At 38.7% G+C, this 15,283-nt stretch overlaps 1 protein-coding gene across 1 annotated transcript in view; it reads right to left on the reverse strand.

Moving 5' to 3' along the window:
- slc35d2 (solute carrier family 35 member D2) overlaps nucleotides 1-10,464 on the reverse strand; it is a 20,912-nt gene extending 10,448 nt beyond the window's left edge. The window contains exons 1-9 of the mRNA XM_062025485.1: nucleotides 10,239-10,464; nucleotides 10,108-10,141; nucleotides 9,952-10,038; nucleotides 1,689-1,756; nucleotides 1,539-1,610; nucleotides 1,158-1,226; nucleotides 990-1,092; nucleotides 771-863; nucleotides 607-674 (exon numbers count right to left, since the gene is read on the reverse strand). Of these exons, the coding sequence (XP_061881469.1) occupies nucleotides 607-674; nucleotides 771-863; nucleotides 990-1,092; nucleotides 1,158-1,226; nucleotides 1,539-1,610; nucleotides 1,689-1,756; nucleotides 9,952-10,038; nucleotides 10,108-10,141; nucleotides 10,239-10,378 (734 nt within the window). The 5' untranslated portion in view covers nucleotides 10,379-10,464. The remainder of the gene's footprint in view (nucleotides 1-606; nucleotides 675-770; nucleotides 864-989; nucleotides 1,093-1,157; nucleotides 1,227-1,538; nucleotides 1,611-1,688; nucleotides 1,757-9,951; nucleotides 10,039-10,107; nucleotides 10,142-10,238) is intronic.
- Nucleotides 10,465-15,283: the final 4,819 nt, after the last annotated feature.

Genomic DNA, 15,283 nt, shown 5'->3' on the forward strand with positions numbered 1-15,283 from the left:
TAAAAAAGACATCCCACAAAATGACTCATTTTGAAAAATGAGTGTCTTGAAGATTGTCTGTAATGCACAATGTATGCACAATTTGGACCAAAGCCCCACCATTACATGTTATGCAGACCACAAGGAAGAGATAGAAGTTGAATGTGGATGTATTTAAGAGTAGTCAGTGTACAGCTGGTATTACAATATGGATTTACTATACACTAAAAATGAGTCAAAAACACAGACATCATTGTCTCAATAGCTGCCAATACAAGTGAGTAGCAAGATAATTGTGCGTTGTCTGCTGCCCCGTATTGTAGTAGTGCCGTGGTCTGGGGCTGCATGAGTGTTGCCAGCACTGGGGAGCTGCGGTTTGTTAAGAGGAAACTGTGACATTCTATTACTAGTGACTGGGACGCATGGCAATTTAACGAGCCCAAACACACCTCAAAGTACCTTGCTGAGGAAGCTGATGGTGATGGGAGTGGTCAAGTAAACTGACTACTTTAAAGTATATCCAAGTTCCATTTCTGTGGTTACTGTACTTTGAGAAGATATACGGGTTGCCAAAATGGAAAGAGTGTACTTACTTTTGTGGGATGTTATACATTACTTATTACATACCCCATGATGCAGGATAGCAGGAAGCAGAAAACAAAGGTGGCGTCAACCCAGTCTTCAAATGTGACCGCCTGCATGTCAAAACACATGAAGAAGTTAGTGTGTGTGTGTGTGTGTGTGACAGAGTTTTTGTAGATATGGGAAACATCTTACACCAAGATGGCTACCTGATGTAAGTCTCCAGTGAATGCACTTGCCAAGAGTGTGGGCACCACAATAATGAGTGCATTGTAAAACAAGACGCCATATTTCCCAAGGCCCTTAAAAAAGAAAAAAAGAAGAGTGATCCTGGGTACACAAACTAAAGCTACCACAATCATTAAACATGACACAAGTGCACACAGTTATACAATCAGCTAGTCAACGATTAATGGCTATTTGGTCACCTCTGTGCCAATTCTCATCTTGGTGTAAACATTGCTGGCTGCAGTGAAGACATCATTAAGCAAGATGAAGGCGTAAGCTTCCACATCGAAGGCTAGATCCGAACTATTAGGAAAAAAAAATTAGTCGTTCCGGAAACGTTTTGCCATTTCAAAAAGTTGAAACCGTACCTAGCAGCAATGACGGCACCAAAGACGATGGTCACAACGCTGTACACAAGTCTTCTGGGAAATGTTTTTCTGAAAAATATGTATGGTAACAATCTAAAAAACATTACAAACACTAGACATGTACTCTCTTTGACTGCAGAGAGTGTAAGACGATTATGACAAGTCAAGATTAAGTTTAACAACCCACAAGGTATATTCGAAGCATTTTTATACGGTATAAGCTGGAAGTTAATTAAAATTATGTGAGCTGTACTGTAAAATCTTTGCACTTGTGGCATGGCTGTAAGACCATGACGACGTATTTGGTTTGTTGTATTTTTTGCGTATATCAACGTATTGAGGTATAGTATCTAGAAAATACAGTAGAGAAGATAAACCAACCTTAATAAGTACACTTCCATGGTCATTGTGATCAGTATGGTGAATTTCCGCAAGACTGTAAACATGGGTAAGCTGTGAAGCCGTTGAAAACAGAATGATTAAAAATAACAAATAATAACATATGGAATCATATCACATTCATGTCTAAACCTGAGCTTTTTGGTGCTGGCCAGTCCTGTGATGTGATTCCCCATGTACAGCAAAGGAAGAGGGAAAACCTGCCAAAAATAAATATAATTATAAATACATACCGGTAATATTATTATAAATAAATACATAATAATTATAAGATAGTATTCAATTGCTGAAATAATGTGCTAACCTTTCTTGTTATTCTGGTTACACAAAAACATGATTGTGCAACTCTATGAATTATGCCTAGCAACAAGATGGCATGAATGACAAAGAACAAATATTTCATAGCAAAGAGTAGATACTCTTGTTCGTGCCAGCTCTCCCTGTACTTTATTTATTTAGTGGTGTCCGCTTCTCCATGTTACCAAGGAAATAGCATAGTCAGCATGAATCGTGTATTTAACTTGACTTTGTGACAAAGAAGATTGGTTTTATGTCAGTACAGTTTACAGTATATGATAGTAAACAGTATCAATTCAAGTTGACGTGGATGATCCTGTACTTCACAGGTTTCCCTGTTCATAGTCTCCTGTGAATGGCAGTTACTTGTAAAAAGTAATATAGTGAGAATTTTTATTTTAAAAATTTCTATTGTGCCTGGCAACAAGTGGCTGTGGAAAAACTGGTAATGTAATGAACGCAAGGAAAAAAATAAATACATTTTGATTATCTACTGTACTTTGCTCTGTTTGCCGGCTGTATTTTAGATGTGATGTTCTACCAAAAGATCACATTATACTCATAGGCTATTTGTTCTTTTGTGAGAAAATATATAAAGTCAAGTTTTATTTATTGTATCAGAATCAGAAACAGAAATACTTTATTAATCGGAAATTAAAAATGTAGTACCAATTCACAACATAAGTTAGTTTGTGTTAATATCTTATCTAACCCCTTGCGATATTTAAATTCATATTATTAGAGATGTCCGATAATGTTTTTTTTGCCGATATCCGATATTCCGATATTGTCCAACTCTTAATTACCGATTCCGATATCAACCAATACTGATATACACTACCGTTCAAAAGTTTGGGGTCACCCAAACAATTTTGTGGAATAGCCTTAATTTCTAAGAACAAGAATAGACTGTCGAGTTTCAGATGAAAGTTCTCTTTTTCTGGCTATTTTGAGCGTTTAATTGACCCCACAAATGTGATGCTCCAGAAACTCAATCTGCTCAAAGGAAGGTCAGTTTTGTAGCTTCTGTAACGAGCTAAACTGTTTTCAGATGTGTGAACATGATTGCACAAGGGTTTTCTAATCATCAATTAGCCTTCTGAGCCAATGAGCAAACACATTGTACCATTAGAACACTGGAGTGATAGTTTCTGGAAATGGGCCTCTATACACCTATGTAGATATTGCACCAAAAACCAGACATTTGAAGCTAGAATAGTCATTTACCACATTAGCAATGTATAGAGTGTATTTCTTTAAAGTTAAGACTAGTTTAAAGTTATCTTCATTGAAAAGTACAGTGCTTTTCCTTCAAAAATAAGGACATTTCAATGTGACCCCAAACTTTTGAACGGTAGTGTATACAGTCGGGGAATTAACACATTATTATGCCTAATTTTGTTGTAATGCCCCGCTGGATGCATTAAACAATGTACAAGGTTTTCCAAAATAAATCAACTCAAGTTATGGAAAAAAATGCCAACATGGCACTACCATATTTATTATTGAAGTCACAAAGTGCATAATTTTTTTTTAACATGCCTCAAAACAGCAGCTTGGAATTTGGGACATGCCCTCCCTGAGAGAGCATGAGGAGGTTGAGGTGGGCGGGTTTGAGGTGGTGTTGGGGGGGGGTTGAGTGGATAGCGGCGGGTGTATATTGTAGCGTCCCGGAAGAGTTAGTGCTGCAAGGGGTTCTGGGTATTTGTTCTGTTGTGTTTATGTAGTGTTACGGTGCAGATGTTTTCCCGAAATGTGTTTGTCATTCTTGTTTGGTGTGGGTTCACAGTGTGGCGCATATTTGTAACAGTGTTAAAGTTGTTTATACCTTCACCCTCAGTGTGACCTGTATGGCTGTTGACCAAGTATGCGTTGCATTCACTTGTGTGTGAAAATCCGTAGATATTATATGATTGGGCCGGCGCGAAAATGCAGTGCCTTTAAGGTTTATTGGCGCTCTGTACTTCTCCCTACGTCCATTTACCACTCCGTACAGCGGCGTTTTAAAAAGTCATAAATTTTACCTTTTGAAACCGATACCGATAATTTCCGATATTACATTTTAAAGCATTTATCGGCCGATAATATTGTCAGTCCGATATTATCGGACATCTCTACTTATTATCAATCTTGATGAACAATATTAACATTTCGCCAAATAAAACCGTAGGCCCTTTTCCACGGCAATAACATTTTCAGGAACTTTCCCATTTACCCACTGTGTTCCCACCAAAATCTACCTGGGTAATTTTAGTTCTTCAGGAACCTTTCGCAGTTCCTCCTAGCTAGGTGAGACTTTTCGAAGCAACCCGGAACCTTTTCGGGGGCTGGCTGTACTCTCGATTGCTGTTTGGTTGGACACTGTTGGGGCTATACTTAAACTTATTTTGAAACACACGATCGTCATTTACAGTATGCAAGATGACTTGTTTATTTCTTGTGTAATTGTATTACAACAAACTTGACAACAAAGAGAAGGAAGAACGGAAGGAGCTTTTGACTTGTAGCAACTTTTGTGGGGCATTTTTGTGCTGAGGAACACTGACCAGTGGAACTATCTTGCAGTGTTTTTACTCAGCTGTAGTCTGTAAACTATATGCAGTTAAATGTTGTTTATTATTTTTACTAACTTCATTTAGATACGCGAACATACGAGAAGGAAAATGTGAAAACAAGCATGAGTTCTCCAATTACAGACCAATATCACTGCTTCCACAGTTATCAAAAATCTTTGAGAAATTGTTTGTTGTTAGGTTAAATACATTTATTAATAAATATAATATTCTAAGCAATAGTCAATATGGGTTGCATCCCAATAACTCAACTGCAACAGCAATTTGGCAGAAGAAATTTCAACTGCAATAGATAAAAAACTATTCTTAGTAAATATTTTTGTAGACCTGCAAAAAGCGTTTGATACGCTTGATCATGAAATATTATTAGACAAATTGTATAAATATGGAATAGGAGGAGTGGCTCATGAGTGGGTTAAAAGTTACCCGAAGGACAGAAAACAGTTTGTGGAAGTTAACAATTGGAAGTGTGCCTTACATAATATCAGTTGTGGACTACCACAAGGATAGGTCCTTGGAATAATACTGTTTCTCATGTTTGTCAATACTACCATGGTTTCCAAACTGTTTAAGTGTATTTTATTTGTGGACGAGTCGACACAACCCTATTTTATTCAGGACAAAATATTAAGGTGGTTGAAAACGAATTTATCAAAATTAAAAAGAAGGTTTGATGTAAATAGATTATCCTTGAATACCAGCAAATATGAATTTATGATTTTTTTGTAGTAATAGGAAATGTTTGTATGCCTCATTATGTCGAAGGAGTTGAGATTCCCAAAGAACAAAGGAGATCAGGTTTTGGGGTGTTACAATTGATGAAAATGTGTAATGGAAATCACATATTAATGATACAAAGGTTAAAGTATCTAAAACTATGTATATTTTACACAAAAGTAAAGGACTTTCAGTAAAGCATTGTATGTTTAGTATAATTCACTGATTGTTCCATATCTGACATACTGTGTAGAAGTGTGTGGTAGTGCCTGTAAAACATATTTAAATCCAATCTTCCTTCTGCAGAAAAGAGCCGTAAGAATTTTTACTAAAAATGCATACAGGGAACCCACAAACCGAATATTCAAACAGTTAAACATTGACATTTCATGAATTGGTAGAGTACATCATCCTGAAAATTATGTACAAAGCACATACACAAATTCTTACAAACAACATTCAAAACAGATTTGTTAAGAGAAAGCAATTATAATCTAAAAGGAACTGAGTTCTTTACTAAATCGAGATTTAGAAACAGGGATGAAGGAAAAAGTATATCAATCTGAGGTGTTATTTTATGGAACAATCTTGACAGAGAAATAAATATAACCATCTAAATGTCCTACTGTATTCAAAATAATGTAAAAATCATGAGGGTGAGAAGCTTTGACTTGGAGTAAATAATTGTTTCCATGCTTAGTTATTTTGTGTTATATTACGAAATATGTATGTTATGAATATAGATATAGCTGGTCTTCTGAGTTGAACAACAAATGGTGTAACTGTATAAATAGGGGGCAGATATTATTATAAGTTTTACTTCTTTCTGCGCCGTTTTGTTCATTATTTATTTTAAATGTTATGTTGATTGTTTTTTGTTCGACCTTAAATTAATGAAATAAAACAAACAATGAGAAGTGGACAGCCTCTTTTAACAAAGCCTGAATCAAAGCAACAACCTCAGCTGCTTACTACTCTGACTTTGTTGGAGCAATGTGAAAAAAGGAGGCAGCACACGAGTGGAACAAAGGTAAATAACATCAAATACTAATTATTTATTTTATTACATGTTGTAAGAGTAGTCAGTGACACTCCATTTGTGTATTTATTAGCCTAAACCCCAAGCTAACGCTAAATTCGATGTGTTCACGTTGTCGGCGTGAGATAAACACTGACATTTATTATTTGTATATTATTATTTACAGCTGAAATGGACCACAAGGAATCACCTGAACCTCATCATTTACTGAGAGGACGACGAGAGGTTCCAAGAATCACAAGTTCCTGAACTTTTGGTGGAAAAGGTCCTCTTTTTGATGACTTTTGCAAACTACATTTTTTTTTTCCATATTTACAAGAAATGTGTACAGTTTGTTCCTCGTGACTGGACACAAGGATATCATCAACAACCATACACAGAGAGACCAGCCATTTGGTCATTTGTCATCTGGTCATTTTAGTTGTCAGGTCACATTTTTGAGGAAAATTGAACTCATTAGTTTGTTTGTATTGTTCTAATTTGGGACATGTTTGTTTAATCTGTAGAATGCAGTGGCGGGCCGACTTCAATGGTTACCTCTCAAAATACCATCATTTATGTCACCACATGACCATTGCTGGAGAAATACTATACAGAAACACATTTACGCACTACTGGGCATTGAATCACCACCAACAGTGTACATAACGGGTTATTTTCTGGCGCATTTAAAAATCAATAAACCCGCATCAGCAATTAAAACATATCTTATGTGGTACTGTCAAAATTTAAATTGCAAAAAACATATTAAACGAGAAAAAATTAAGAAATAAAATATCTGAACTCACAATCTGTACAACCCATTCGAGCTTCCGGGGTTGGCAGACATCGTCTCACAAGATGTAGTTTCTCTTTAAATATCCTTCTCGAAAATGGCCTCGCAAATATATGTGTTGTCTTGTCTAATCATAAAAGATGCAGACGAGGCGTGTTGGCTGAGTTCTTAAAAGTTTACTCCACAATGTGCTCATCAAAAACATCCCGCTGCCGACATGGCTAAACGCTGCGAGTGTGCATGCTCTTCACTACTGTGGCATGCTGGGTAATGGAGATCTTATGTTACCTAGCTCATAACATCACAATATATATCTGCCTTAGGCCATCTGGAAGGCCTTACTGACAACAACTTGTGATCTGATTGGCTATCGCAACTGTCTGTCAACTGTATGTCCCCGTTCACTTTGGGGTGCATAGATGCCAGCATTGTTGATTCTGAAGGCTTTGGGCAGATTTCGTACAGCATGGCAACATAAGCCAGCTAAATTCTGATTGGATAAAAACTCTAAACCTAAAGACAACAGCGCTGGAAGGAGCATAATATGACATGAAGAGAATATGAATACTTTTAGATATTTAGGGAAAGTAAATAAAAAAATACTTTTATCTTTAATTATGATCATGATATTTGGTTATGTTTGGCCAGCAGAGAAGGCCTTGCTGGCCCTGACAGCACACCACTGCTAGAATGGTGTCACAGGCCAATAAAAAGATAAGCTGCGAGCAGCAATTGGCCCCTGGGCCGTACTTTGGACACCCATAAAGTAGAGGGACAAAGGGTAGATAGAGACGGACGCTTGTACTAGAGTGTTTTAAGTCTCGTCTTAAGACCCACTTTTATTTGGCTTTTAACACTACATGAGTTGTGTGGTCCTCTGTGTTTTTACATTTTTTATATTTCTATTTATTGGTTTAATTGGTTTTACCCTAAGGCCCAAGCTGTTTGTTTACATGCTTTTTTTATTTCTCTTTGCTATTTGGGCTTATTGGACCCTAATCTTCCCGCGGTACTTGAAGGAATGATGAAATATGTCTTTCAGATGCATTGTTGCAGGTGGTAGCAATACAACTAAAGAAGGTGTCAGCCTGCATACATTTCCAAATGATAAGAGGTAAAACAGAAGAATAAGTGCGTATTACATTTTTAGAAATTAGTAGATATAATCTTGTTACAACAAAAAGTAACCAGATATTAACAGTAAATTAACAGGTATATTAAGACTAGTTTTGACAAAATGTTACAATGACGAAATATAGCCAAATGTTTCATGCATTTCTTTAAATATATTTAAAAAAAAATTTGAACGAGAGGTACAAAACGTTTTCACATTGTCATTATGGGTTATTGTGTGTAGAATTTTGAGGATAAAAATTAATTTATTCCATTTTGGAATATGGCTGTAACATGGGTTCGATCCCCGGGCCCGGGGTCTTTCTGTGTGGAGTTTGCATGTTCTCCCCGTGACTGCGTGGGTTCCCTCCGGGTACTCCGGCTTCCTCCCACCTCCAAAGACATGCACCTGGGTATAGGTTGATTGGCAACACTAAATTGGCCCTAGTGTGTGAATGTGAGTGTGAATGTTGTCTGTCTATCTGTGTTGGCCCTGCGAGGAGGTGGCGACTTGTCCAGGGTGTACCCCGCCTTCCGCCCGAATGCAGCGGAGATAGGCTCCAGCACCCCCCGCGACCCCGAAAGGGACAAGCGGTAGAAAATGGATGGACCCTAATTTGAATAAAAAACTAAGAATCATCTTTTTATATGATGTACTTAGTCCATAAGTAACAAACGTGTACTTAATGTTTAGTGACATGCTAATTGTTATACTTTTTTCCCCCAAATTCCATTGTATGTTATACTCTTCTGACACAACCAGATGGCAGTATAAGTGTCCACCTAAGGGCCATAAGACCCCAATTCAGTAGTGCAGTGGTCTCCAACCTTTTTGTAACTGCGGACCGGTCAACGCTTGAAAATTTGTCCCACGGCGGGGGATGGGTATGTTTTTTGTTTTTTTGTCATAAAAAAATACAATCATGTGTGCTTACGGACTATATCCCTGCAGACTGTATTGATCTATATCAGTGGTTCTTAACCTGGGTTCAATCGAACCCAGGGGTTCGGTGGAGCCTCCGCCGCGGAGGTCAAGACACACCCGACTCATCTTGTAAATAAAAACTTCTCCCTATCGGCGTACTATGGATACCCCCAAACAATGTTCCCTCTAATTTTCCATCTGATTTGCAGGTGTGTAATTTGTTGTGAGTTCATGCACTGTGTTGGTTTTGTTCTTGCACAGTTCATTTTGTGCACCAGTAAAAAAAACATGTAACTTTGTCGTGAATTAGACATTTTTTAAATTTATTTATCACTAAAGAAGGGTTTGGTGAATGCGCATATGAAACTGGTGGGGTTCGGTACCTCCAACAAGGTTAAGAACCACTGATCTATATTGATATATAATGTAGGAACCAGAAATATTAATAACAGAAAGAAACAACCCTTTTGTGTGAATGAGTGTAAATGGGGGAGGGAGTTTTTTTTTGGGTTGGTGCACTAATTTTTTATGTTGATTTAATTAAAAAAAATAAAATTATAAATATATATATATTTTTTTCTTTTCTTGTGCAGCCAGGTACCAATTGATCCACGGACCGGTACCGGGCCATGGCCCGCTGGTTGGGGACCACTGCAGTAGTGTACACAATTTTGGAAATCAGAGCTAAAAGGTGCTGTCCACGCATGTGGCCACTAAGGCCTTTAGAGGTTTTAAAATCGTTTTTAATCTTATTTATTTTTATATTTATTCATTTGTTTTTATTCAGTCATTGTTGGAGCTACGGATTGTATTTGCATCTTATTTTTAATATTTTTGTGCAGCACTTTGGCAACATTTTTGTTATATAAATAAATAAGAGTGGATTGGATTGAATGAGTAGTTGGTGCGACTCTTATCACCAAAAAGCAGATTTGAATCAATTCAGAAATACTTACTTTCCAGAAAATGCCACTGTCAAAATCTTGAAAGTGCACCTTTTTGCTCATTTTTGCCACTTGGAGAACAGCAAGGGTGGTGAGCATCTGCAAAGATAAAAAAAGTAGATAGAGTTGTCATACTTTGATAGAACAAAGCGCACCTGACTGACTCACCTGGCCCACCCCTAGGCACATATAGGACGGAAACCTGTGAAATAAACGACAACTTTAAAGAGAAATACTTTGATTTGTATTCCTTACAGCAGACACATTTCCTTTATTGTAGCCGCCACAGCGCCGCCTACCTGAAGCTCGTCAGAACACTTTTGTTTACCACTGTGATGAGAAGCGAACTCGCGGCGTAAAAAAGAGCGGAGGTCAGCTTGACAAAGGCCGAGTGTTGCTCTTTTTTGCCTTCTTCTTGTTTTTGGGACGACGCCTCCATAGTTGTCACTCCTCAGCCAAACTGGCTGGACTCCACTCGAGGGAAGTCTCGGCCACTTCCGGGTCCCAGATGTTGGGATAAGGTGGGCGGGGCCAACGTCCCTTAAGGAAGACAACGGAAACATACATAAAAGCGTACTATATTACTGTGTATTGATAAAAAATACTTTATGATCTACCATTAGGTTTAGGGTGGTAATAGTACAACATAAAGGTACAAATGTACACATTGATCATTTTCTTGAGATACACTCGCACAATTTAGTGAGATTTCATACGAGAGATGTCCGATAATGGCTTTTTTTTTTTTTTTTTTTACCGATATCCGATATTCCGATATTGTCCAACTCTTAATTGCCGATACCGATATCAACCGAAACCGTTATATACAGTCGTGGATATTAACACATTATTATGCGTAATTTTGTTGTGATGCCCCGCTGGGTGCATTAAACAATGTAACAAGGTTTTACAAAATAAATCAACTCAAGTTAAGGAAAAAAAATGCCAACATGGCACTGCCATATTTATTATTGAAGTCACAAAGTGCATTGTTTTTTTTTAACATGCCTAAAAACAATAACAGTGCAATACTTTTTCATAACATGGTCACTACTGCCTAGTTTCTCTTGTTATATTCTTATTTTACTGTTATATTTTTATTCTCATTGTTGCTTTTTATTTTTATTCTTATTGTAATATTTTTGTATTCTGTTTCCATTTATACCCCCATTATTTATTTTTTACTTTTTAAATTCGATCTCAATTCTGTACACTGCTGCTGGAATTTTAATTTTCCTGAGGGAACTCTCCTGAAGGAATCAATAAAGTACTATCTATCTATCTATCTATCTATCTATCCAAACAGCAGCTTGGAATTTGGGACATGCTCTCCCTGAGAGAGACTATGAGGAGGTTGAGGTGGGCGGGGTTGGGGTGGGTGGGGGTAGGGGGTAGCGGGGGGTTTATATTGTAGCGTCCTGGAAGAGTTAGTACTGCAAGGGATTCTGGGTATTTGTTCTGTCATGTTTATGTTGTGCCACGGTGCTGATGTTCTTCCGAAATGTGTTTGTCATTCTTGTTTGGTGTGGGTTCACAGTGTGGCGCATATTTGTAACAGTGTTAAAGTTGTTTATACGGTCATCCTCAGTGTGACCTGTATGGCTGTTGACCAAGTATGCATTGCATTAATTCGTGGTGAGAACAGCCGGTAGATATTATGTGACTCGGACGGCACGAACGCAAAGGAAGTGCCTTTAAGGTTTATTGGCACTCTGTACCTCTCCCTACGTCCATGTACACAGCGGCGTTTTAAAACGTCATACATTTTACTTCCCTTTTAATTACCGATAATTATGAAACCGATACCGATCATTTCCAATATTACATTTTAAAGCATTTATCGGCCGATAATATCGGCAGCCCAATATTATCGGACATCCCTATTTAATACATTATCAATCAATCAAAGTTTATTTATATAGCCCTAAATCACGAGTGTCTCAAAGGGCTGCACAAGCCACAACGGCATCATCGGCTCAGATCACACATCAGGGCAAGGAAAAACTCAACCCAACGGGATACAATGAGAAACCTTGGAAGGGGACCGCAGATGTGGGGACCCCCCGCATCCCCCTGGGCGACCGGTGCAATGGACGTCGAGTGGATCTAGTTACTGTAATAGTGTGAGAGTCCAGTCCATAGTGGGGCCAGCAAGAGATCGTCTTGAGTGGAGACAGGTCAGCAGCGCAGAAACGTCCCCAACTGATGCACAGATGAGTGGTCCACCCCGGGTCCCGACTTTGAACAGCTAGCGGGTCATCTGTGGTCACCTAATCTGTGCAACCCCCCCCCCCTCCTTCGTGAGCAGAAAAGAGACGGCAGATCAACTGGTCTAAAAGGGGGGTCTATTTAAAAGCTAGAGTATATAAATGAGTTTTAAGATGGGACATACTTGCCAACCTTGAGACCTCCGAATTCGGGAGATGGGGGGGTTTGGTGGTAGCGGGGGGTGTATATTGTAGCGTCCCGGAAGAGTAAGTGCTGCAAGGGGTTCTGGGTATTTGTTCTGTTGTGTTTATGTTGTGTTGCGGTGCGGATGTTCTCCCGAAATGTGTTTGTCATTCTTGTTTGGTGTGGGTTCACAGTGTGGCGCATATTTGTAACAGTGTTAAAGTTGTTTATACGGTCACCCTCAGTGTGACCTGTATGGCTGTTGACCAAGTATGCCTTGCATTCACTAAAGTGTGTGTAAAAGCCGCATATATAATGTGACTGTGCAGGCACGCTGCTTGTATGGAGGACAAGCGGACGTGTCGACAGGTTGTAGAGGCAGTGCCTTTAAGGTACGCCCCCAATATTGTTGTCCGGGTGGAAATCGGGAGAAATTCGGGAGAATGGATGCCCCGGGAGATTTTCGGGAGGGGCACTGAAATTCGGGAGTCTCCCGGGAAAATCGGGAGGGTTGGCAAGTATGAGATGGGACTTAAATGCTTTAGCACATTAGCACAGGGTAAGGCAACCCACATTTTTGAAAGAGCATTATTGGACCAAAAATACAAAAGATATAATCTGCAAAAAATTTAAAGCCTTATATAAGTGTTATAATGAAGGCAACACATGAAGTAAGTCTATATTAGCCTACTATCAAAGGCTGACACAAATCTTCGTTGACAGAAATGTTGTATTTAAATTTTTATTCTGCACATTTTTGCTACATTGGAAATCATTAGTAAAATGGAGGTTTCTGACAGGATGGGATAACTTCTGGAAATTACTGGCTCAGAATGGCCAAAAGTATGGATGTGTGTGTCCAAATTTAAGGAAACGGCAGGCTGTCTTCTTATAATGGATTCATTACAATCTTTGCAAGCTGGGTAAAGTTTGTTGTGGTCTGGAACAACATGGCACACAAACAACTATGAGAAATACAGCCAATATTACATACAGATAATATGTGTCATGAGGCATGCAGATATAAATTCAATACACAGAGGACATAAGTAAAGGCAATTAAATGAGCTCAAATATACCTACAAACGAGGCATAATGATGCCATATGTACATACAGCTAGCCTAAATAGCATGTTAGCATCGATTAGCTTGCAGTCATGGATTGACCAAATATGCCTGATAGGCACTCCAGTATATCAATAAAATCAACAAAGCTCACCTTTGTGCAATCACACACAGCATAAAATGTTTGGTGGACAAAATGAGACAAAGAAGGAGTGGCATAAAACACGTCTTTCTGTGGCAGCATCGGAGAAAGTTGTACAAACTACGATGAGTTCAAGGATCGCTGAAACTAGTAGGACAAAACGGCGCTCGCCAAACACTCTCATCAGTGAAGCATGTATAACATAAACAGTGGGATTTCTAACAATTAGGAAGGTTTGTGTCATGTTTGTTCTCCTACAGAAAATATATTAAAACAAATAATATATTTTTTTCTTCATCTTTTTCCATTTTCACACATCTCTGAAAGAGGTCCAGGGAGCCTCTAGGGTGGCGCTATGCGGCTCTAGAGCCGCGGGTTGCTGACCCCCGCATCAGCAGTACAAATACAAGCACAATAATACTTGTGTTATTAGATAGATACTGCCTTTAAAAGGCCCAAAAATATGATTGTATTTTTCTGCAAAACACTTATCTTGTTCCTAATCTGCCACCAGAGGGAACTGTTTCATTTAACCAAATGGAGCCATGGTTCTCTTAATATGGTCGTTCCTCATTTCCTGGAATTTAAAACATGATGTTTCTTGCTTATTTTTTTAAACAAGATTTAATTTTCTTTTAACATAATTTCCAAGCTCTTAAAACATGATGTTGCTTGCTTATTTTTTGTAAAACCCCCCCCCCCCTAGAGGGGGGGGGGGTTACCCACATATGCGGTCCTCTCCAAGGTTTCTCATAGTCATTCGCCGACGTCCCACTGGGGTGAGTTTTTCCTTGCCCGTATGTGGGCTCTGTACCGAGGATGTCGTTGTGGCTTGTACAGCCCTTTGAGACACTTGTGATTTAGGGCTATATAAATAAACATTGATTGATTGATTGATAATAAATTTTTTTTACAACTTGAGTTACACAGCCATCAGTGCCAATAACTGAGTGTCCCGCTCTGACATGTTTTTACAAGCGGTGTGTCATCAGAGCCAGCAAGGCCTTCTCTGCTGGCCTAACATAACCAGAAATGATGATCATAATTAAAGATAAAAGTCATTTTTAATTAACTTTCCCTAAATATCTAAAAGTATTCATATTATCTTCATGTCATATTATGCTCCTTCCAGTGCTGTTGTTTTTAGGTTAGAGTTTTTATCCAATCAGAATTCAGCTAGCTTATGTTGCCATGCTGTACCAAATCTGCCCGGGGCCTTCAGAATCAGCAATGCGGGCGTCCATGCACTGTAAGTCAACGGACACATACAGTTGATAGACAGTTGCGATAGCCAATCAGATCACGAGTTGTTGTCAGTAGGGCCTTCTAGCTTGCCTCATGTTGAACGTGACGTTTACGTGTCCTGTGATTGGATACTCACCGGGACCGTAAGCGGATGAATTTGAGAACACATAAAGTTGAGAGACAGTTGCAATAGCCAATCAGATCACAAATTGTTGACAGTAGCCTATCTAGGTAGCCTGATGTTAACGAGACTGTGACTGGATACTCACTTGTCATTCCAAAGTGAGTATCCAATCACTAGTTTCAATTTAGCAGGAAGCAGGAAGTGTTGACCCACAACGAAGGAGAACAAAACGTTGATTAGGTGGCAGATATATATTTGCAAGGCCATTTTCAAGAATGATATTTAAAGAGAAACTACATCTTGTGAGACGATGTCGGCGATGAAATGGGGAAATGCCCGCCATTTTCACTCGAATCAACCGACTACGAGGGCTTATA

Source organism: Entelurus aequoreus, linkage group LG17 (genome assembly GCF_033978785.1).
Source record: "Entelurus aequoreus isolate RoL-2023_Sb linkage group LG17, RoL_Eaeq_v1.1, whole genome shotgun sequence".
In the NCBI taxonomy this organism is placed as follows: Eukaryota; Metazoa; Chordata; class Actinopteri; order Syngnathiformes; family Syngnathidae; genus Entelurus; species Entelurus aequoreus.